Here is a 25022-nt window from a genome sequence, read left to right on the forward strand (position 1 = left end):
CTCACTGTTTACACAAGTCTGTTCTCTATGTCTGCATCTCCATTGCTGCCCTGCACATAGGTTCATTAGTACTGTCTTTCTAGATTCCATATATGTGCTTTAGTATGTGATATTTGTTTTTCTCTTTCTGACTTACTTCACTCTGTGTAATAGGCTTAGGTTCATCCACCTCATTAGAACTGACTCAAATGCATTCCTTTTTATGGCTCCTCAGAGGAGAACTCTTAATTGACTCCTTTTATCTGCTGATCAGGCCAACTTGCATGGAGGTTCTCAGCTTTTACATCATCTCAGGTTTATCCCTCGGAGAAGGCAATGGCAACCCACTCCAGTCCTCTTGCCTGGAAAATCCCATGGACGGAGGAGCCTGGTAGGCTGCAGTCCATGGGGTCGCTAAGAGTCAGACATGACTGAGCGACTTCACTTTCACTTTTCACTTTCATGCATTGGAGAAGGAAATGGCAACCCACTCCAGTGTTCTTGCCTGGAGAATCCCAGGGATGGGGGAGCCTGGTGGGCTGCTGTCCATGGGGTTGCACAGAATCGACTTAGCAGCAGCAGCAGCGAGTTTATCCCTTACTTCTCTGCTAATTCCTCTTCTCTCTACTGCCTTAACTATTAACTTAAAAGGTTTTAAGTTTCTTACTCTTATTGTGTTGACCAAAAAGTTAGTTACAGAAGAACTCAAACGAACTTTTTGGACAACCTAGTATTTTATATGGTGTTCTTAACTGTATTATGGTGCACGGGCCATCGCTTATGAGTGCCTACACATTACAGTACTGCAGCCTCTCCTGTGGTTCAGGAACTCATTGAATTCCTGTGGTGACCCTCAGAGAAGCTCACATCTCTACAGCTTGCTTGTACTAGGAGTAGTCTCCGCCCCCAGCTCCACTCCTGTGAAGTACGCCCACATTCTCCAGCCCTGGCCTAGCATGCCGTCACTGACTTAACACCAAGCCTCAATTCAACCTGCAATTACTTTCACCCACTTAACATATCATTTCTATACTCTCAGATCCAAACCTCTCCATGTCTACAATCTTTGAACACAGCTTTAAAATTCTCACTGTATTGTTTACACTCAAAGGAGTATATAGTTTCTAGCTGAAATAACTTTTGGTATTAAAAATTATTTCAGTTGGGTTGAGTCTAACTTTTTCTTAAAACTTGAGAAAAGTGGTGGTTGAAGAATCTTCTTACAGTCTTTGTTGTTTTCAAAAAGGAAAGCACCATGAGGATAATAGTAAATTTACAAGCTTCCACTTGTATGAATGTACTAAGTTTAAAGTCTGTATCTCTCCTCATTACAATTCAGAGTGATAATTTAATGAATTAAAAGTTAGGTGTATAAAAGGAAAAAAGTAAAACTGATGGAAAGAGGGAGCAGGCATGGTGCTTTGTTGTCCAAAACTGTTCTCCTTGATGCCCCATGAAGCTGAGACTCTCCATAGTGCTCAGCATTTATTGTTATCAAATAAACGAATATGTTACCAACCTGGGTCCTTGGACTTTTTCATCAGTAGAAATTGATAAGAGGGCAGATGAGAATTCCAGGCAAGGCTTTATTGAAACTTGTGCTGTAGCATGAGAGAGCGAAAACAAGTAACAGGTACTCTTGCTTGCTCTCCACGGAGGGCAGGCTGGTTCCTCAAATAGGGTGAGGGGAGGGTGCACCAGTGAGTGGGTGGGGCTGGAGGGGTAGCTTAGGAGGTCTGCCTACGCAGTTGCTGATGCTGCGTGCAGGGATCACACGCAGTACCTTGCTTTTGCTCCCGGCACCTCCATCATGGTAGTTGGTTCGTGGCCTTTTTGTATGTTATTGCTCATAATTGCTCCCACCGCAGCAGGCGTGTAGTTATTTTTAGTCTCTTATGGTTTCTTGTATTTTGTTGTCCAGGTGCAAATTGCAAGCACCCTGGAAAAGGGTCCCAGGTCCCAGCCTACTTCAAGTGTAACGCCTGGTGGGCTGAAGGGCAGACCTCCAGGGTGAGTCTGTTAGGAGCCATGTAGGATGCTCAGGGATCCTAATACTGAGGAGTTAAAAGTTGTCAAGCAGAAGATAATCAGATGAGTGAATTTCCATTATGAAAATTGGCATTGGTGACACTCCTTTCTTTTCTAGACATAGTCTTTCACTGTTCACGCAAATATTGACCTCTGTTCCAGTCCTAGTGTGAAAACACATGGAAGTAATTTACATATTTTACCACCTCGAATGGAATTAGGATATTAGTGATACTGTTTCTTTAAGAGCAAAGACATTGAGTGGCAAGGAGAATGGCTGGTCAGGACCTGACAGGTCCAGTGTATCGTGGTGAATGTAGATTCACAGATTTCTGGTTTCTGCATCTCAAACTGCTCATTCTCCTCTGATGTACTTCCTGACGTCAAGTGCTGAGAGAGAGAGAGATCCTAAGTCTGTCCAAAAACAGTGGCCATATAAAACCCAGAAGCAGCTGGAGAAGGAGACATGTTCACAGTCTACTGGCTTAGTAACATCTCAGCTTTGGGGTATTTTTCACCTTGTAGACTAGCCTAACCTTCTCTGTAGAACTTAATGTGTGTACCTGAAATTTGGCCCTTAGGCAGAGTAACCGTATGTCCCCATTTTTCCAGGACAGTCCTTCCTGGTTTATGTCTGTTGTCCTGGAATAATTATTAATATGCCTCTTTCTGTATCCTGATTTGGATGATAAATCATATGGCCAGCCAGTGCTTCAGCCTTGGTGCTTGCTACTGTTCTTCTAGACTTTTCCTCTAGCTCTGCTGGTGAAGGAATGCTGTATGGGCCTCAGGTCCCTCCAAAAGAGATTATTCTCAATTTCCTAATCAGAGGTGTAGACTGAGGGTTCATTTCATTAATTGCAGTGAATGCAGATTTCAAAACTGGAAGAGACTAGAGATCGGTAGTTTGACTACTTTTTCAAGGAAGTAAATGATCTTTAACTGACTTAGAACAAATGACTTTCTTGTGGTCCGATGTTTGTCTTTCCTAGTAGTCTTCCTTAGAGTGCAAGGGTCTTGTTCTCTATGTCATCTTTTTGTAAACAAATTAGTTTGCTTGATGAACCCACTCATAGCCTATCATGACCAGGATGGTCCAAAAGAAAGCATATAGTTCTTTCTTTCTTTAAATGATTCAAGTTATTTTCCAAAGAAGTCATTCACTCTTCTTCCTTAATGACTTTTCCAGGCTCTAGGGATTCTTGGTAAGTAACTTCCAGTTACTCAGATCCTCCCTTGGCTTTTCCATAATGAATCTCCCTGGAGGAATGTAAGGTATAGACTTTGGAGTTTTGACCACCTGACTGTTCATATATCTTCTTTCATTAGACACACCATCTCAAACTCAAGGACGCCAACAGATATTTATATAGGCCAAACTTTTCTTTGTATGAATTTTCAATGTCTAGATCTTAATAGCAGTTCTCTCTGTATATTTGTTGATGATTCTGAAATTCTTTCAACGTAAATTTATAAAACTTTTTCTTGTGATACATACTGGAATTAGGATCATTTCGAGCATGTTTCAATAATAAAGATGAAATCTGAGAATTAACAGTGTAATATTTTGTCTTTTGCCCATGGTATGGTCTAATATAAAATGAGTGACTTTCCTAAGAGGCTGTTCTCCAAATCACGATGTAGGAACCTAGACGGCATCCACCTTGTAGCTATGCCATCTGGGACATATGACTTCAGAATTCCAGGGAAGAGAGAGCTCTGATAGTCATGCCTGGATTTTAATGTTCAAACTGGAAGTGTGGACATCACTTCCACCCATATCTCTTGAGCCTAAATTCAATCTCTTGATCCCATCCTAAATGCTGGGAAAGCTATGAAATGTAGTCTTACCATGCCGGGAAGGAAGACAAAATGCGATTGGGTGGATACTCAGCATTATTTCTGCCAGTCTCCTCCGTCATTGCTATGACTCTTGGTTCGTTGCCGTGTTTAAATAGTCTTGCCATTCTCTTGCTCTTGGAGTTCAGCATCTTCAAGGTGCTTACATCTGTTCTTCATATGTTGAATAAAATCATATTGTCTGACTTTAGAGTTCAGGTTCTCTTCACTACCTTTGTGCAGATTCACCATGAAGGTGCTGGGTGAGAGGATTCCATAACAATACCAAAAGAGAATTTCCTTATTCCAGCTCTTCCACTCTCTTCCATCTTGCTTTGAACTTCCATCCTACATTTATCTCTTTACTTCCAAAGGCCACCTCTCTTTCACCAGATAACCTGCATGAGAAGCACTATAGTAGCTGGGGTCTATAGCTTTTCTGTAACTTAAATGCCTAGAAAAAGGATGTATATTTCAGAATTTAAAATGTTCAGAAATTCCTTTTCATCAGTTCCCTCACATTATCAGATAACTCAGAACCAAACGCCCAGTTGGCTGATCATCAAAGTAAAATGACAGTTTATACTTGGAACCGTAATTGTTAAGTAGATCAGTATTGGACTGTTAGAACAGTCTGTTCCCGACAGGAAATTCTGCTAGGGAAACTGCAGAGGGCAGAGGTGGAGGGAAGGCCTTGGAGAGCATCTGCAGGCAGAGATTGCCAGACAGCTTATCTTCAGGCGTACAGAGATACAGATGACCTGCTTTTTCTTTGCAGGGTGTGGCTGGAGACAGGGCACCACACCACTAGCTGTTCAGTTCTTTTTCTCCAGTGTTACTTGTCCCTCATTGAAAAGTCTTGTTTTGAAATCACATTAAGACTTTTATAATGAGATTACATTTCAGTTGACATTAATTCACCTTCAGGAAAATTACAAATGCCATTTTAGGATGAGATGGCGAATCTCATACGTTTGTGCTGATTTGCTTAGTTTCGGTCTGGGAGAGTAGCATTCTTCATCCCACCTTTCCAGCACACGGTGTGGGCCTGGCATGGAGTGGATGTTCGTAGATGTTCGCTCACTCAGCAAATGTTGATTAGGCACCTGCTATGCACCAGGCATCATGCCAGGTGCTGGGGACACTGTGATAAGTGAAAGAAACCGTTTTAAGGCAGAGATGGCTCTGGTCAGACAGGAGGAAAGGGTGGTGCAAGTGAGGATGTGGTGCTATTTATAGGAGGCGGGAGAGAGGAGCGCCTCTGTCACAGGGAGCATATGGTCTTAGGTCTGTCTCTATTTGTCATAGGCTCCTAGAAAAGTGGCTATTTCTCTTCTTTAAGATTCTCACATGTGGGAGGTAGTAGAAATAGGTATGTCTGTGGTGGGCAAAAGACCTTGAAAAGAGAGAAATATGGTAAAGTGACCTTTATCATATCTAGTGGTTAGTGGTTAGAATGTTATTATCTGCTTTTGTAATTACAAGCAAAAGTAGGGGGTCTAAAATAGGCTTGTTTTCAACTGTTAGACATGCTCCAGGGATGGTGTGGTTGAGGATTTTGAAAATAATGAATTACCTGTAGAGAGAGGTAATTAAAATGCAGTTAGTGCAGCCTCTCTGCCTCGTGGTGTTGTGGAAATATTCCTGGGAGAAATGTTGTCATCAACAACCCTGCTTATGCACATTCACGGTGCTGACTTCATTAACTAGAACTGAAAGAAGTTTCTGCACTGTGTCGGGTTCTCCCAAGTATAGAGAGCTGAGAACTGTCATTGAAGAAAGTGAAAGTGAAAGTCGCTCAGCCGTGTCTGACTCTTTGCGACCTAATTCTCCAAGCCAGAATACTGGAGTGGGTAGCCTTTCTTCCCAACCCAGGGATTGAACCCAGGTTTCCCACATAGCAGGTGGATTTGCTACCAGCTGAGCCCCACAAGGGAAGCCCAAGAATACTGGAGTGGGTAGGCTATTCCTTCTCCAGCGGATCTTCCCAACCCATCAATCGAACAAGGGTCTCCTGCATTGTAGGCGGATTCTTTACCAGCTGAGCTACAAGGGAAGCCCCCTGTCATTACTTCTGCTATTACTGAGATTTTGAGAAGGGAATGAGTAGATGGTACCGTAAGTTGTTAGTTTCAAATGTAGAATTTTCAATAGACACACATTTGATTAGTAATTTCAATAGAAAAACCTGTCCAAGATACAAGCATCTGCCTTATTTCTGTGTTGTTGTCCTTCAGCTCACACCAGAAACCAGGCTGGACCAGACGCTCATGTGACTCCCAGTTACTCTGTTGATTGGCTCCAAGCCTCCTCCAGACCCTCCACACTGGGTCATAGTAGAACTACATCAGGTGCAGCTCTCAAAATGATGCAAAATCCTTGAGTCCTCCCGTCCTTTTGTTAAAGAAGCAGTGTCGAGATTTCCCAACAAGAAAACCTACTGGTAGGCAGAGTTATGGAAGACAGAATGTCAGAGCAGGCCTTCCTGAGACATCGTCTGCTCCAGCCTTTTTTCTTACAGAAGAAATGGAGACCTAAATATAGGGCACGCCCTTGGCTCATGGTTGAATCTACTGTTGTCCTTCAGTTACCATTAGGACTAAGTGAGTTCTCCCTTGATAGTCCCTAGAACAGTGGCTGGGATGTAGTGAGTACTCAGTCAACGTGAGTGATGTCTTGTTACCATTATTTCTAGTGGTGCAGCTGAAACAGGAACCCAGATGCCCTAGCAGTTCTGTGCTCATTTGGAGGCACCTATTTTGTATTTCCTACCTTGTATAAAGGGAAATGTGTTGGAGGAAGCTGAGTTAAAAATAGTGACAGCTGCAGTGCCCGTTACTGGGCACGTACTCAGCCCTGAGTTCTCATATGGGTGGTTTCATTTAATCCTGTTAGTGTCTATGCGATTCACACTCTATTGTCTTCGTGTGACTCATGTAAAGGCTAGGTTGGGTACCTTGCCCATGGTCACACTACTAATAAGGAGCTGGGCTAGGTTTTAAACCTTGCTCTGACTTCAAAATCTACGTTCTTAACTATTATTTTATTCCAGGAGTTAGCAAACTGTGGACCACAGGCCATATCTGGCATTTCTGCTTTTGTAATCCTCGAGTGAAGAATATTTATTAAACTTCCAAATGGTTGCAAAAAATTCAAGGAGAAAAATATTTCCTGATGGGTGAAAATTATGTGAAATTCAGATTTCACATAAATGAGGTGTTATTAGAACACAACTGTACAGCCTGTAGCAACTTACAGGATAAAATAGCAGAGTTGAATAGTGGTTATACAGACCCTGTGACTTGAAAAGCCTAAAATATTTTCTGTCTGGTCTTTTCTCTGTACTCTTCCTCAATGATTGTTTTGAGTTTCCAATTAGTTAGAGTGTAATTGTGGATTTTTATAGTGCTCATCTTCTCCTGTTACCTGCCTCTTTGTTTGTTCCATAGTAACATATCAGTCAAATGATGAACGTGTGTATAAAAAGAGTTCATCTTTAAATTATCCATATTTTACCCTTTTTAACAGATGGAGGAGTGATTTGTTGCTGGATAACATTTGGCACTGTTGATGACATCTGTTCTGCCCTTACTGTGGACAGGAGAGCTTTGTGGTTTACATAACTCTCACATCCATTTATTGAGCTGGTTATTTTTACAACCGCCAAGTATGTTAGATATGGAAATCACTATATTTTCTTTCCTTTGTAGTGGTTTGCTGTCTTCTGATTATGTGGAGATTCACTATGAAAATGGGAAACCACAGTACTCTAAGGTATGGTCACCAGCATATGGACATCCTATAGTATAAATATTCTTATTCATAGAACGCTGTTCATTGCACACTGCATTGTTTTGCTATCTGTCTCACTAAAATACTGTGGCCTCTTATAAAAGCTATTATTTTTAAATTTAATATACATTTAGGAGAAATTTATTAAAATTTACAAATGTTTGAGGTAACATTAAATGCTCCAGTCAATAAAGAAATGTTCATTGTTTTGGTTATGTAAGTGGATGGTATCAAGACTTCTCCAGTTCCAGGGCAGCACCAGGTCAGAGAAACTGAATGATCAGACTGGAGGGGCTGTTAGAGTGACTGTAGTCCAAGGGACTTTGGTGCCCAAGGACAGAGGACAGATGGGAAAAGGCAGATGTAGGGAACATTCTCCCTGTCAATCTTCACAATAGTTCTGTGATGTGGGCATTATTATTCCTGTTGTGCAGAGGAAGAAATGGAGGCAGAAAGAGGACAAATAAACCTTCTCATGGCCACCAAGCATTGTAATATCAATGCAATTCGGTGCTTGATTTCCTTCATTGGAGATTAACTGTTCTTTTCATAGAGAATCGATAAGGAAACGTGGATTTAGATTAAACATGAGAGAGATTACTTGTATGTAAGGAACACAGTTGATCTCCCCCAGTCAGGGTGAAAATTCCTGGAATGGCTGCATCCAGAGACTCTGAGTTGTAGGAAGGTTATGGAGCACCTCTGAGCATAAGGTGTGTCCACGGATGCCTCAGGCATGGGATGCAAGCAGAGAAACAAAACAAGGTGGGGAAACATTACTGGATTTTGTTTCTTGATTGCTAATGAGCACTGGCACAAAAGTGTGGGCTTGCTGGGTTGTACAGTGTGAGGAACTGGGCTGGGCCATTTTATATCCTCTCCACAGATATTTCTAGGTAGCCTGAACTAACTACTGCCCAAGGGTCATGGCATTTCTTAGGATTTATAACTGCCCACCTAACAGTGGGCACATTTGTAATTTGATGTATGTTCCAAACCTTTGAATTTTATGCCTCAGATTAAGAACTTCCATGTATTACTCTCACTAGTCCGTCGCTTCTTGCCTTAGGCTGCATCTTGGTGGGGGTTGTCGAATCTCCCTAAAAGTTAATGTTGGGGAAAGTGAACAGAAATGCTAAATCAAGCTCGGGAACAGTGCTGCCTGGCATTTGTACAAACCAAAGCTTCTGTCAGCTGTGCCAGTGCTGTGAGCACTGCAGATGCTGAATCATGAGTCTGGAGAAGGGAAGATTGCAAGAGACCTTTACAGACTCAGCAAATGAGCCACCTTTGCAGGCCTCTGTAACCTGATCCAAACTTCTCACTAAGAAAGTTTTTTTTTTTTTTTAAGGAAATGGAATAGCTAATTGGCCTCCAGAGGTCATTTGAGGTCCCAAATGGAGGTCCTATCATGGATTAGACATGTCAAATCTTGTATCAATTGTAAATGAAATTTAAAACAAAGAGTATTTTAGTGCTGACAAAAGAAGTGTTCATTGCAGTTTGTTTCATGTTCATTTCTTTTTCTTATTTATGACCCATTTTCTCCAAACAGCTTATTTACTCAAACTTACTTGCTTCATATTTAATGAATAAGTGGTAACAGTCTGTTTTTTATTTGTGTGTATCTATATATATGGGCTTCCCAGGTGCCACTAGTGGTAAAGAACCCACCTGCCAATGCCAGGAGACATAAGCGATGAGGGTTTGATCCCTGGGTCAGGAAGATCCCCTGGAGAAGGGCACAGCAATCCACTCCAGTATTCCTCCCTGGAGAATCCCATGGACAGAGGAGCCTGGTGTGCCACAGTCCATAGGGTTGCAACGAGTTGGACACGACTGAAGTGACTTAGCTTACACGTATGCCTCTCACACTCCCAAACCCGAGTTGATATGGTATACACTATCCTGTGGGAGAAATTTTTAAAAATATATATACATATTTTATTTCATTAAACAATATAAAGCAAATTTTTAATAAAATATTTCAGATTAGAACATTTTTAACAAACATGGCAATGTTCTGTGCCAATTTGTACATGCTTTGAATTAATCTAAATTACATATTGATGAAAGATAAACCATGTAAGCATACATGGATGAATGACATAAATGTATATTTCAGAAAAGAAAAATACAAATGGCTGGTAAAATTTTTATAAGAAATGCAAGTTAAAATGAGAATACAAATGGCATCTTTTAAAATGTTAAATTATCATATTTCTTAAAAAAATCATAATATCCAATAATAGTCACAGTAATATTGGTGGGAATATAAATTTGAGGAACATGTCTAGAAACAACTTGGTTACAGTTATCAGGAATCTGAAAAAAAAGTTCAAATCAAACAAATGGATCTTGAGAACTTGTTTGGAGGTTCCAGGAAGGGAATACAATTATTTATATATCCCTGATGGAAGAATGGTCATTCTTTCAACTTCTAGGAAAATGACATTAGGATTGATAAAGGAATAAAGAAATACCCAGCTCCTCAGACCAGCAGAATACTGGAAATAACTTAGGCGATGAAAACTACAACCAGATCATTTATATAACCCCTTTTGAGCTGTTCATTTTCCTTCTGAGAATCAAGTCCTAGGTAATAATCAGAACTTATACCCATAAATTTACTTGCAAAGTTTTGGTAATTTACAGTAGAACAGAGAAAATAAAATTGTTTTTAGCCTAACAATATTATAAATATTTTAACAGGCATTAACATTTCTGCTAAACTTTTGTTTTTAAAAGATGTATAATGTTGTATCCAATTCATTTGCTATAATTTGTTTAATCCCACAATGATAGACATTTAAAATTGCTTCTAATATTTCACTGTACAAATAACTTTAAGTACTGGTGCTTAGTCACTCACTCGTGTCTGACTCTTTGTGACCACATGGACTTTGGCCCACCAGCTCCACTATCCATGGGGATTCTCCAGGCAAGAAAACTGGAGTGGGTTGCCATAACTTTAAGTAAAACCCTTCTAAATATATTTTGTGTACTTCTTTAATAATTGCTTAAGGATTACTTTCAAGAATGGAATTTTCTGGGTTAAAGAGTTGGTACATTTTTAAGGCTTTTGCTACATATTCACAGTTTTTCTTTCTAAAATTTTGTATAAATTCATACTCCTACTATCATTGCATATCTATTTTTAAAAGTGTGTCTTTAAAGTTCACATTGTGTTCCATGTTAAGAAAATCTTCATACCGAATACCAGAAAAGAAAATTAGTATATAAGAATGGCAAGTTAAATAAGCCTGTTTTTACACCTTGCAAACTTTCTTCCAAATATCTCAAATTATTTAGACAAAAGTACACACGTGCATGCACACACACACACACAGTATTATTCAAATGACGAGGGAGGAACAGAATCACTAATAGCTTATTTGGCCTTAAAGTGAAATATAAATGTGTACATTTAAAATATTCTGGGAATTAGTTTCAAACAAAATGATGAGTCACACTTCAGAGCTACTACATGTCTAGGTGTTCCCATTTCATGATGACCAAGCCCCCACCTAGTTCCCACTTTTAACTAAGAAGAGGTTAATGTCTTATGCTTTTATTTTTGTTGAATGAAAGTGAATTAAAGGGGCTTCTTTCCTTGTGAAGTGAACATAGGAACTGAGAGGTCAACAGATTAAGTAGGCAGGATAGAATAGGTGCCAGGTATTAGTAAGTGCATATGAAAGAACTTTGCTTCTGCACCAACAGTTCCTAGCATGATGCTTTGTACACAGTATACAACAAAACAACTTTGTTGATTTGTTGGTCAACGTTATTGATGAACCTATTATCATAAGTTATTTTTTAGTGTATCAGTTCTAAAGGAGTTAGGCATCAATATAATGGTATAATAGTTCTTTTTCAACTTAGTATATTTCTATTAAATCCCTTATAGGTGAACCATTCACTTTAAATGCTTGCTAATACTTTGGTTTCTCCTCTTAGTAAAGGAACTACTAGCAGTGTAAGACTGAGTGGATAGGTAACAACGGTTCTGTCACCACCTTCCTTGTTACTCTTCATTTTTATCGGGTGGGGATATTGTCCTTTACTAACTGTATTTTCTCACCCTGGCTTCTTCCTATTTCTTTGCTCACTCTTGCCCAGGGAAGAAAGAACACTTTAACTGATGGGAAGGAGCTGAGCATGTCTGCATAGTCCCTTCCTCTTTTTTGGGGGGTGAGATTCACCTCCCTCCAGGAGGAACACATTTTCTCTACTTTCCCATATTCTAAGTTGTTCAGTGGCAGCCTCTATTTTTTTTTGACTGCCCCACTTGGCATGCGGGATGTTAGTTTCCTGATCATGGATAGAACTTGTGCCCCCTGCAGTGGAAGTGTGGAATCCTAACCACTGGACTGCCAGAGAAGTCCCACAATTCTATTTTAATATATTAAAACTCACTGAATCACAAAAGAGTGTCTCAAAAAAAAAAAAAAAAAAAAACTAAACTAAAAAAAGCACAAAACCTCAGATAGGTAATGGGAGTTTATTTACCCACTGTTTCAACAAACCTGAATCCTTTGGTCCTTTAAGACTGGCTTCTTCATGAGCCTAAGTGACAAGACCATTTTTATTCATTCATTAAACAGCTGTTGATTTCACTCACTCTGATCTCACATTATTCTAGAAGCTAGATATGCAATGGTGAACCTAGCAGATAAAAATCCCTGCCCTTGTAGGTTCTATATTCTATTCTCACCTTGGTTCTTTTCTTTGTCATCTTAATCATGTTGCCCTCCTAGAATCTGTGTGTGTGTGTGTTTCCTTATCAAGTCAGCACCATGGTCAAGCTCAAACTCACTTCTTCAATGAATGCTGAGTATTGTCAGAGGCAATGAGCTTCTGTGGGCAAAGCTCTTGGCTGGGAGGTTAAAAAAAACACTCATCCCACACTGGTTCCCTACAAAGTTATTTTAAATCTGAATAGTATAACTTGCGTGAACTACTAAAAATATATATAGCACTAAAATTTATGTAGTACAGCTATATTTATAAATGTATAAATTAGGACATGTAAATGTTTTGATACCTGGACATTTTTTCCCCTTGAGTTTAGCAAAGATAAATAATTAAACTGGTGTTGGGTTCTCAAGTTGTCCAATTCTCTGAAATATTTTTTTGTATCCTTATTTTGCAGTATTCACATTCAGGTATATGCATCCTATTTTAAGTCCTTTTGACAATGCAATAATCTCCACTTATTAGATTCTCCATTTTTGTTGAATATAAGTACCCGACAGTTTTTAATCTGAAAATGCTGATGCCCCTGGAGACACATATAGACTTGTCTTGTGTCGTGCATCAGGTGAGCCCTTTTTGATTCTCCTGCCTGCTGTTTGCCTAGTTACAGGTCTGTGACCCCCTCAGAGGTGGTGATCTCAAAGTCTCTGACCAGTGCTCTTGAACTGTCTCAGGCCTTCCTGATTGCAGAAACACTGAAGCCTGCAGATGTGGGATTCAGTTTAGCTTTCCACTGTCTGCGGCAGAGCCTTTTAGTACTTTGTGACTCTCTCCCTGTTTGTACACAGAGATGGCAGTGACTGTTAGGCAGCGAGGGTTTCAGCTGGCTAGTACCTTGGATGGAGGCACCCTGGGAACTGACTATCCAGTGTCTTCATTAACAAGGCCCTCCCCCTGGAAGAGGCCCCTCTGACCTGACCTGCTCCTGTCATCCTGATACCCAAGAGGGAATACTTCTCAACAGGGATTTATTTAATATGAAATACCCAAAGATCTTACTTTGTGGTGACATTAACAAAGTGCTACATAATCTGGACAGTTGCCAAATAGTATTTTTCTGGTAATGCTTTCTCAAAAACTTAGTGTAAATTAAGCAATAAGGAAGTCAGAAAGTCTTCTAATACTACTAATATTAACACTAAATTAGGACTTGCCAAATTGCGTTTAGTGTTTAATATAATTACACAAGTTAGATATTAAAGCTTTCTTATGATGATAAACATCAGGGATTAGATATTACTGCAAGTCTCAAAGTCCTGGAAGTATGGTGCTCCACATCCACATATACAGTGAACCAAACAGTTCCCTTCAGATGCTGCTGCTGCTGCTGCTGCTAAGTCGCTTCAGTTGTGTCTGACTCTGTGCGACCCCATAGACGGCAGCCCACCAGGGTCCCCCGTCCCTGGGATTCTCCAGGCAAGAACACTGGAGTGGGTTGCCATTTCCTTCTCCAATGCATGAAAGTGAAAAGTGAAAGTGAAGTCACTCAGTCGTGTCTGACTCTTAGCGACCCCATGGACTGCAGCCCACCAGGCTCCTCCGTCCATGGGATTTTCCAGGCAAGAGTACTGGAGTGGGGTGCCATTGCCTTCTCCTCAGATGATATTCTGCCTTAATTAAAACAGATACCAAAGAGCATCAGCTTTCAGTTTTCAGTGCAAGCGAGTGAAACTGAAGTATAAGAAAAGACTTGGAAATATTTTCTGGGAAAAAAGATTATTTGCAGGAAAATATAAAAAATAGAGCTTTTTAAAGAAAGGTCAAGTAAATATGACAGTGTTTGCTGCGCACTTCTAACAGTCACCCGACTCAAGATAGCTTTTTGGTGTGACACAAAGTGCTCTATAACTGGTTTGATGGAATTTACAGTTTCCTATGGTTGTTTTTAGAATCATGGGAAGAGTCTGATATTTAATTACAGGGTATTAATTTGGATTATCAAATTACTGAAATGTGTGGTACCATTTGCCCCAACAAGTTTCAGAGTTGAATATGCAAATAGAATTTGACAAAGTATATAGAAGTCAATATTTGTGCATGGGAGTAGATTTTTGAGAAGCAAAAGCAACACTTTACAAAATAGTAACAAGATTGTAATACCAATTTTAGAAACTAACATTGAAACTTTACTAAAAGGAAACAAACTAAGTTGATTGGGGAGTGGTCATTTGGTATGTGGGTGCACCCTTTTATGCACTTAAATATCATCTGAGGCTATTGTAATACAGCTTAATAAGCAGTGATCAAGATGACTGTAAATCATCAATAAAAAGTCAAAGTCAATATTCTATTTAAGAAATTTGGGATTAACATATACCCACTGTATATATAAAATAATCAACAAGGACTTGCTGTATACAGGGAACTGTACTCAATATGAGTGTGTGTTAGTCACTTAGTCGTGTCTGATTCTTTGTGACCCCATGGACTATAGCCCACCAGGTTCATCTGTCCATGGGATTCTCCAGGCAAGAATACTGGAGTGGGTAGCCATTCCCCTCTCCAGGGTATCTTCCCAACCCAGGGATTGAACTCAGGTCTCCTGAATTGCAGGCAGGTTTTTTATCATTTGAGCCACCAGGGAAATTACATTTCAATATTAAATTAAAAAAATAGGAAACTTCTGTTTAGACAGTGTGGATTCTGTGCTTATATTTATCTCTAGTTCCTTATAGTGACATACTCAACAGTTAAGGAATTTAAAAAAGGGTATAAACCCACAAGGATTAAGAGAAGAGAAGACAGCTAAGAAGAGGTGTCCATGAGATTGTAGGAGCTAGAAAGTAGATGGATGAAGAGTAGTTGTCCTAGGTTTGAGTTTTTCTTGCTCTGCTAAGTTCCACTGGGACAAAACCAAGCAGAACCAAGCCAACTTGTGTTTCTTCACCCATAAAGCCCCAGGAATTGAAAGTACCAGAAAACAGAAAGACTGGTTGAAAGTCTACTTGGAGAAGGTACTAAATCCCTGATCTACTCCCTACCCTAGAGCCAGGCAGCCATTCCTCTGCTTTAGTAGAAGAGCTCAATTTGTAGAGAAAAATGGAAAGGAAGGGGCTTATCAGAGAAACAATAGAAGTTTCCCAGAACTGAAGTGCATGCGTTTTCTTCTTTTACTATTTTAATATATATATTATTATTACCTGCACTGACACATGCCCAAATGTGTTTCATGTGGAGTCGTAGGGTTTTTTTAAAAATTATTTTATATTGGAGTATTGTTGATTAACAATGTTGTATTAGTTTCAGGGTGTGCAGCAAAGTGATTCAGTTATACATATACAGATATTCATTCTTTTCAGATTCTTTTTCCCATATAGGTTATTACAGAATATTGGGTAGAATGCATTTTCTTGATTCGAAAGTGCCCAGCACAATCAATAAGCAAAGTTCCCTCCTGAGATCCATCATGAGATTTTGTGAAAATGGGTATGAATAGAATTTCCTGCAATCTTCTTGAAAAGGGAAACATAGATTGTATGGACAATGTTTAACATTAGAATAACTTCCAATTCTCAACATTAGAAGATTTAAAAGTGTGCACAATGCCTTTGAAATACTGAGAGAAAGTAATTATCAGTCTAGAATTCTCTCCCCACCCACATGATCTAGTGTGAAGATAGAAACGGGGTTTTCAACTTTCAAATTTATCTTTCATAAATACCTTTTCAACAAATTACCAGAGGGTGTGTACCTCCAGGAAAGGGGATCATGAAAGCAGAAGACGTAGGATCTAGGATTCAATACAGAAAGAGGACAGAGGAATTCCCAGAATGATGCTATAGACCAGTCCTGGGATGCAGCCATGCATCAGACCTCTCATGAGAGTGAAACAAGCGGTGTGTCTCCAGGAGCAAAATGGATTTGATAACTTACCTGCTATAATGGATCATAGGAGAAGAGTTGTAGATAATATTTTAGATAATAGGGTCTGTACACATGCTGAATACATGGAAAAGCAAAGAAGAGAGAAAAGTTCTCAAAAAATTTTAAAATAGGGCATGAAAGACAATGTCATCAGAGTGGCACAACTATGAACAATATTTGTGTAGTCATAATACAAACACTGAATATAATTTAACCAAAGGCTTCTGATGTGTGTTAGAATGTATTGTGGGCAAGAAGACTTTTTGAGATTCTATATTAGGAAGGTAATTTCTAAAGTGAAATAAATTAGGATATAACAGTATAAATATTCCATTCAGAAATACATAGGTAAACAGCAGAAGAAACAGCTGAAAGTGTTAAAAATAGTTGCTATGGAGGTGGTGAGAGAAAGTGCTAGGAAACTTCTGTGTGTGTGTGTGTTTTTAAATAGGTCTTGCAGTTACTATTTGCCTTTGGAAAGTAAATTCATACATTATTTCTAAAAAAATTTATCAACTGATTTTAAAAGGTAGGAAAGCAAATCGCCAAGTCTTATGTAGTTTTCCATAAAAAATGATGATAAACACCACCTTTGGGGGAATCACCTCAGTTATGTAGACGATTTTATTCCCTAACAATATCTGCTAAGTGTCTACTCCCTCACATGCTTAGGAAAGGTATAAAAGTTGTTCCAGCTGCATTAATGTCTTATTCCTGTTAAAGCCTTTTCTTCATTACGTCGAATATACACCTGCTTCTTATAGAAAAGTTGTAAAATTGAGATTTCATAACAACCTGGAGGCATTTCTCGGATCATCCCTGCCTTTCTTTTGGCTTTACAGATGCATCCCAAAGAGAGAATCATGCTGGAGACAGCATCATTTATCAATAAAATCTTCTTCTGTGTTACAGGGTGGAGAGCACTGTTACTACCATGGAAACATCAGAGGAGTCAAGGACTCAAGGGTGGCTCTGTCAACCTGCAATGGACTTCAGTATGTGGGACTCTCATAGGGAGAATCGCCTTGCTTTCTTCCGTTCCTTTCACCCTTTCCATCTTGTCTTTCATAGATATTTATTTTAGTGACTCTTCTGTACCAGTCCTGGGATAGAGACTGGATGTGGTGAACAAGGAGGGCGTAGTCCCTGCTCTCTTAACACTTAGAGTTCGCAGGTGATTTAGAGATTAAATAAATGATTATACAGATTGTTATTTAACTGCCATTTTGGTGGGTACTGTGAAGGAGAAGGACAGGGACTTTGGGGGCGGCTGAACCTAGCCCAGAAAGGTTTCCCAGAGATATCTCCCAGAAGAACTATCAGTCAGCTTAACCTAAGGATAAGGTGAAGGTGGCCAGGCAAGGGTGGTTTGAAAGAAGAGGAGCCCGTGCTTCGGTTTTCAGGCAGGTTCTTAAAAAACATTTGTAGGTGCCTTTTAGACTCAAACACAGTAGCACTTCGTGGAAAAATCTGTTACGGCCATGTGATGAAAAGGATCTTGAAAATCTTATTTACACACTTTACAAAAAATCCTGTGTCTCTCAAATGTGGTTCCCAACACAGTCTTAATAGAAATTCACAATTTGCAAGCATAGAGATAATTCTGTTTGCCTCTTCAGAATCAAATGTTTTTAGATTATTCTTATACACTAAGAACCTGTTTTCTTACAGATGATACTGGATTTGCGAATCAAATTTGTACTAGTTGTACATGGTTCGGTAATATCTCGAGATATTAGAACAGCATCAATAGTCCTATCCCAATTTGACCTTCTTATCTGTTCATTTAATTCCAAAAACTAATCATACCAGGTATAATGTGTATACGTCTCTTGTACACTTTTTGCACTTTCCGTAGCCTAGACCTTGTCTAGTGCAGTGCTAGGACCACAGGGTGATTCCATGCAGATATGTGAATTTGATTTGAGGCAGAATAAAGCTATTTATTCAGATGCACTCATTTTTAAAGACAGTGTGTTTGCTATATGTGTTAACTCTCTTTCTGTGGTTCCTTGTGTCGTAGCGGTATGTTTGAAGATCATACTTTTGTGTATATGATAGAACCACTGGACCTGGTTCACAATGAGGTGAGTGTGACTGTGACATCAATTTTTTTATGGTGCTTTATTTTTCCAGAATTTTGTTTTTGAGAAATCAAGAGATGATCACGTAGATTTCAAAATACATTTATCTAGAGCAGTACATGGGGTCGCTAAGAGTCGGACACGACTGAACGACTTCACTTTCACTTTTCACTTTCATGCATTGGAGAAGGAAATGGCAACCCACTCCAGTGTTCTTGCCTGGAGAATCCCAGGGACGGGGGAACCTGATGGGTTGCTGTCTATGGGGTCGCACAGAGTCAGACACGACTGAAGTGACTTAGCAGCAGCAGAGCACTTTATTTCACATTTAGGCTGGAAACATGAGTTTTGAAGCTTAGGTTGCCTGTCGGAGGTGGCATGTCAATAAGGGATGGTAAGAGGCCTCAAATATTTTCTGAAGCTAAGATCAGTTCTTCCCAGTCAGAAGAGAAAACAGATAAGATGCTTTATTTTATACTGACCAATTTGTTTTCCTTTAAGCAAGCTTTTATTCTCATGGTCTTTAGATAGTTGTATGACTGTAAGCAAGTATATATATAACTTTTATGAGTCTAAGAATCTTCAGTGGGGAGATTTGTGGGTTCAACTATGATTACATTAAACAGTATTTATTTTTCTTTTGAGATATGGAAGAAAATAATGTTTAGAGTAATGCATAGGCCAGCAACCTAGGTAAGAAATCATGAAGGCATTATGTTAAGTAGGTTAAGTCAGCCGGAACAAGGCAAACATTATGTGATCTTATTTGTATGTGGAATCTAAATAACTGAACTCGTGTGAACACAACAGATTTGTGGTTACCAGAGACTGGTGGGGGAAATGAGTGAAGGTGGTCAGAAGAACACACTTCCAACTGTAAGTTAAGTAAATTCTGGGGATGCAGTGTACAGCATGTGACTGTCATTAACAATATAGTATTGTATATTTCAGAGCTGCTGAGAATAGATTTTAAAAGTTCTTAACACAAGGAAAAAAATGCATAACTAAGTGAAGTGATGGATATTAACTACACTTATTGTGGTGTTCATTGTATAATATATACATCTATCAAATCATTATGTTGTATACTTTAAACTTTTCCAGTGCTATAGGTCAATGATATCTCAATAAAACTGGAAAAAGGAAATCATGTACTCTGATCATGTTGCTAACTAATAGAATGCAACTAAATTTAAAATTTTATATATTTATGTATTCATGCTTCCCTGGTGGCTCAGACAGTAAAGAAATTTGCCTGCAATGCAGGAGGCCTGGGTTCAGTCCTTGGGTTGGGAAGATCCTGTGGAGGAGGGCATGGCAACCCATTCCAGTATTCTCGTGTGGAGAATCCCCATAGACAGAGGAGCCTGGTGGGCTATAGTCCATGGGATCGTAGAGTCATACACAAGTGAGCGGCTAAGCACACATATATTCATCAGTATTATAATAAGGGCTTTCTACGTACTGGATATTATTTTAGGTGCTGGGGATAAAATGGTGAACAGAATAGACGTAGAACCTGAGCCTAATAGAGTGTGTAGTCTTCAGGGGCAGAGACAGAAATAAATAGGTGAATATACCCTCCTCCAGGGGATCTTCCCGACCCAGGGATCGAAACTGTATCTCTTACATCTCCTACATTGGCAGGCGGATTCTTTACCACTAGTGCCACTTGGAAAGGTGGGGAGGAGAGTTAAAATTTGTATTAACTGTCCAGGGCAGGGCACATGAGGTGGTGATTTTGGATGAAGACCTTCAGGAAATTAGGGGACTGGATGTGTATTTCAGGAGAAGAACAAGTGCAAAGGCCCTGAGGTAGGAGCATTCTCAGTGTGTTTCAGAAACTGCAAGGAGCTCTGCTGGCTTGGAGAGCAACAGACAGTAGGAAGTGAAGGTGCTGAGAGGTATCAGTTGGGAAGTCATAACAGTGAAAAGTACTGCTGATGGGAAAATAGCAGTTTGAAAGTGATAGCATCAGGATATTGCAGTCATTGATGGGGAGCAGAAAAAGGTTTTTTTTAATCTTTAGAGATTTAAAATGTAGATAGGATAAATTTAGAGACAGGAAATAGTCATTCAGGCTATTGATAATAATAGTTGAAGAGACAAATATTTATTTTCTTTATATGGCAACATGTGTATGAAGATGGGGTAATTTCAAATTTGAGGCAGAAAACTCTTTAAGTTTATGTTTGAGTAAAGCAGTATTATTTTTAACCGATAATTAAAAAATGATCAGATAATGAAGATCACCCCACCTAGATATATAAAGACATTTTGATTAAGTAAAATATTTTTCCCTTACTCTACTTGTAGGTAGATAAACTATGTAGAGCACAATTATTTGACTCATACAGTAAACAACTTGACTTTGATTTCTGGAATTGATTAAGGATCCTGTGACCCTAAAATAAAACAAAAACAAAGCCAAAGAGAAAAACAACTCCCCCCACCAAATAACAACTCTCTAAGCCTTGAGTTTTTAAATGGGTAAAATGAAATAATTTTTCATTGCATCCCTCATAGGGAAATTTTACACATTTGATAAATTAATAATATACATGACTATGTCTATTAAACTGTTGAAGAGATTTATAAGGTGTTATTATCATAATGTTTACAGCATTGGTTTTGCATTGTTAAATCCATAATCCTATTCTTCAGGAGCTGATTGTTATATACTTGATGCCTTTTCTCTTTTGCCTCCCTTTTTACTGCCTGCCTTTCATTCATGCAACGATTTATCCTCATCTTTACCATGGGAGAGGGAAAGAAACAACACTTGAAACTTTAGTTGGTTTTTAAAATTATGTTGCTAGTTGTGGGTTTCATCACTCCACGTATCTTTTCACCTAATACTAGAATTGAGTCTATGGTACTTGAATTTAAATTTTTGATATTTAATTTACTACTAATTTTAGTATGCCTTATAAGTCCAGTAATATGGATAGGGTATTTCCTGTGAGAACTCATGTTACTTCTCAAATAATAAATGAATGGCAAAACTTTTAATTATTATGTCTTTTATGTAATTTAATAAGAGCACTTTTTATTTTTTTATTTTTTATTTTTTTTCTATTGATAATTAAGTTTCTGATTTTTATTTATTTTTTTAAATTTTATTTTATTTTTGAAAACTTTACAATTTTGTATTAGTTTTGCCAAATATTGAAATGGATCCGCCACAGGTATACATGTGTTCCCCATCCTGAACCCTCCTCCCACCTCCCTCCTCCCTCCCCATACCATCCCTCTGGGTCGTCCCAGTGCACCAGCCCCAAGCATCCAGTATCGTGCATCGAACCTGGACTGGCAACTCGTTTCATACATGATATTATACATGTTTCAATGCCATTCTCCCAAATCTTCCCACCCTCTCCCTCTCCCACAGAGTCCATAAGACTGTTCTATACGTCAATGTCTAAGAGCACTTTTTAAAATAAGTTTTTTTTTCTGATTATAAAACATTGTGGGGAATTTGGAGAAGTGCAATAAGCAAATATTTAACTGAATAGTATTTATCCATTATCCGATCCCCTAGAGATAACTTCTCTTTACCTTTCAGTGCACGTTCTTCCAGTGTTTCAGTGATATGTTCCCATATTTTAAAAAATAAATGGACCATTATTTTGTAATATAATTTTAACTCATTAATGTATCCTCTGAACCTCAATATTTTTGTTAAGTGGCAATGAAATATGCACCATATGGAGTGCTTGTGAGCATTAAATTGATAAATTAGTAGCACATCCTTTGTACTCAGTAATGGAAGCTTATAGTGATGGAAATAAGACTTTAATAAAAGTGTAATATCTTGGGCAAAGGATATGGATATTTTCAAGATTGTTGATGGACTTATTAAATTTCTGTCTGACCTGTGCTACCAGCAGTGTGTAAGAGTGATTTTTGCCTTGCAACTGTAATTGACTATGGTTGTCATTTTTAAACCTTTGCCAACCTGCTGGCAAAAGTTGGCATATCTTTTTACTTGCATTTTGAAGAAGTGTTAAAGTATTCATCTTACATTGTGCAATCATTGCCCATTTGTGTTTCTTTCTTGTGAATTTCTTATGCATGGGTTTGAAGAAAGTTAAGGTTTAAGAGTACTAATGAAACTATGCTTTTTATCTAAACTGGGGCAATTGGATGTTGCTCTATTTCATTTGAAGTTCAACTTTTTACAAGACATATACTTTTCATTTTTGGTAACTAAACCATTAGCATATAAATATTCCCATTTTAGGGAGGATATTAGAGAAAGTGCTAGCTAGCACTGTTCCATACAGGTGTAATCATATCTTGCTTTTTAATTGACTAATTGTTTTTGTTTCAGAAAAGCACAGGTCGACCACATATAATCCAGAAAATCTTGGCAGGAAAATATTCTAAGCAAATGAAGAATCTCAGTAAGTTTTCATTAAAGTAGCCATTCTGTTTTATGTACTAGAAGCTTTGACTTGAAACTTGGTAGATACGCAGGCTGGTTGGAAAGTGCAATTGGTTTGAGATCCGGAGTGAGCAGTGTTGGTGGGCAGCTCATGTGGCTTTCATGTAATGAAGCATGAAGAGTCATTTCCAATGGAAAGACTGAAATATGAAACTCAGATGTAAAGCTGTGTTAGAAACTGTAGAGTGTGGCCATATCTAACAGTTATTTACAGGGAGGTTCATCCTTAGATTTTCATGGAAGTTTACTGCTCTTTGACCAGCTGGTACTCTCTCTGTTATGGTCTGGTTCTGAGGCATCTTAAGCATGCTGATTTGGCAAAAGCCGCTTTTGGATTATTGGGATATGCAATGTTATTTCTGTGTATCAGTACCAAAAGTTCTTAGTAATTTATGCAAAGGGTTATGCCATGCATTCTTTTTAATTCTAAAATAAATTAAGGGGACTTCCCTGGTAGTTCTGTGGCTAAGACTCCACGATCCCAGTGCAGGGGACCTGAGTTTGATCCTTGGTCAGGGAACTAGATCCCTGACATGCCACAATGGAGACTGAAGATTTGGTGAAGCCAAATAATAAAAACCCTTTAAGAAAAGGAAAGCATTTTAAAAATAAAGTGAATTAAGTATAGTAGAATTCTAAATTTTCAGATATCTAGGGTCAGGTGCTTGTAGATCAAATATGCATATTCCCAGGAGTCTTGAATAGCTCATTGTATTTTTCATGAGGTTTGGAAGAAAACGATGCTTTTGGATTACATTTGTGACCATGAAAATGTGAACTGTTTAATAATTGGCGTGCTTTTCCAACCTTAGTTTATTTTCATTTTGAGAAGACAAATGCTATCAATGCTGCTATTCCCTCACATAATGTTTTTAAACCATTCTCCCATTGAAATGCAGTCAAACATAAATTTTGGTATTCTTTCTCTTTTGCACAGGTATGGAAAGCAGTGACCGGTGGCCCTTTCTATCCGAATTACAGTGGCTGAAAAGGAGACAGAAGAGAGCAGTAAATGTGAGTGTGGCACTGAGTTTCTAAATAAGAAGCCTGTAATTATATAATCAACAACTTTCATAGAGCTCCTGTGTATTGATAAATGTATAGGGGCTTTGGAATTGAAATTATATTCTTAGTCTATTTCATAATAGGTTAGAAAGCTGTAATGATGGGGACCATTTAGTAATTACATGGTGAATGCTATGTAACCAAAAATTAATTCCACAGCATATGGATTACATGGTAATTTACTTGATAACTTAATGAGTAATTATACTGAAAATTGCACTTTTTATGTTTTTGTCTGTGTCACACAGTCTGTGGGATTTTAGCTTGCTGACCAGGGATTGAACCCATGCCCCTGCAATAGAATGTGGAGTCCTAACCATTGGACTGCCAGGGAATTCCCCAAAATTGCACATTTAAGATAATGTTTTGCTAAATGTAATTTTTATGGAAAATTAGACCACCAGCCATCAAAAACTTAGTGATAGGTCAAATCACCCTCTCTTTTATGATCTTGTCTTTGTATTGTGGTGATTATGGATACAGTTTTTTTAACTTAAAGATCTGTTTTTGCTTACTCTTGAAATTGCAGTTGGTAATAATAAATTTTGTATAGACTGTTGACGTTTGACTGCAGTCCAGTCTTATCAAATATAAACTGATCAATGACCATGTGCTCTGCTAACTATGAAAAACAAATGATAGTCCAAATGACAGCTAAAATACTTAGCCCTTGCTCTTTAAAGGATTATCTAGTAATCAAACTTTAGAACATGATAATTGTCAACATTTGTTCCTTTGAGAAGTTGTGTGGTTAGGAATTAGTACAGTGAAATTATGAGAATTTAATTCCCCTGAATTCAGGTTTCTATATGACTACACTGGTACCTATTCCAGATGTACTATGCTGTTCTTATTGAGATTTATTTATTTTAACATATTAGTAATTATGCATTTTTCTCTAGAATATTTTTACATGTAAAAATTGTATGAAAACCACATGAGCTGCTCTCTATCTGGATGAATACCTAATGATAATTAAATACAGTTCTTTTCTGAACAATTGTGCATTTGTTGTTGTTTAGTTGCTCAGTCATGTCCAACTCTTTGCAACCCCATGGACTATATAGCCCAACAGACTCCTCTATCTGCGGGGCTTTTCAGGCAGGAATATTGGAGTGGGTGTCCAGTTCTTCTTCCAGGGGATCTTCCTCACCCAGGGATCAAAC

At 38.5% G+C, this 25022-nt stretch overlaps 1 protein-coding gene across 6 annotated transcripts in view; it reads left to right on the forward strand.

The window, feature by feature from the left end:
* ADAM23 (ADAM metallopeptidase domain 23) overlaps positions 1-25022 on the forward strand; it is a 197422-nt gene that overhangs the window by 98265 nt on the left and 74135 nt on the right. For all 6 annotated transcript variants that reach the window (XM_005202734.5, XM_005202736.5, XM_005202733.5 and 3 more), the window contains 5 exon segments: positions 7557-7620; positions 17173-17255; positions 18284-18347; positions 22678-22750; positions 23729-23805. In XM_005202734.5, the coding sequence (XP_005202791.1) occupies positions 7557-7620; positions 17173-17255; positions 18284-18347; positions 22678-22750; positions 23729-23805 (361 nt within the window).

This window comes from Bos taurus, chromosome 2, assembly GCF_002263795.3.
Source record: "Bos taurus isolate L1 Dominette 01449 registration number 42190680 breed Hereford chromosome 2, ARS-UCD2.0, whole genome shotgun sequence".
NCBI lineage: Eukaryota > Metazoa > Chordata > Mammalia > Artiodactyla > Bovidae > Bos > Bos taurus.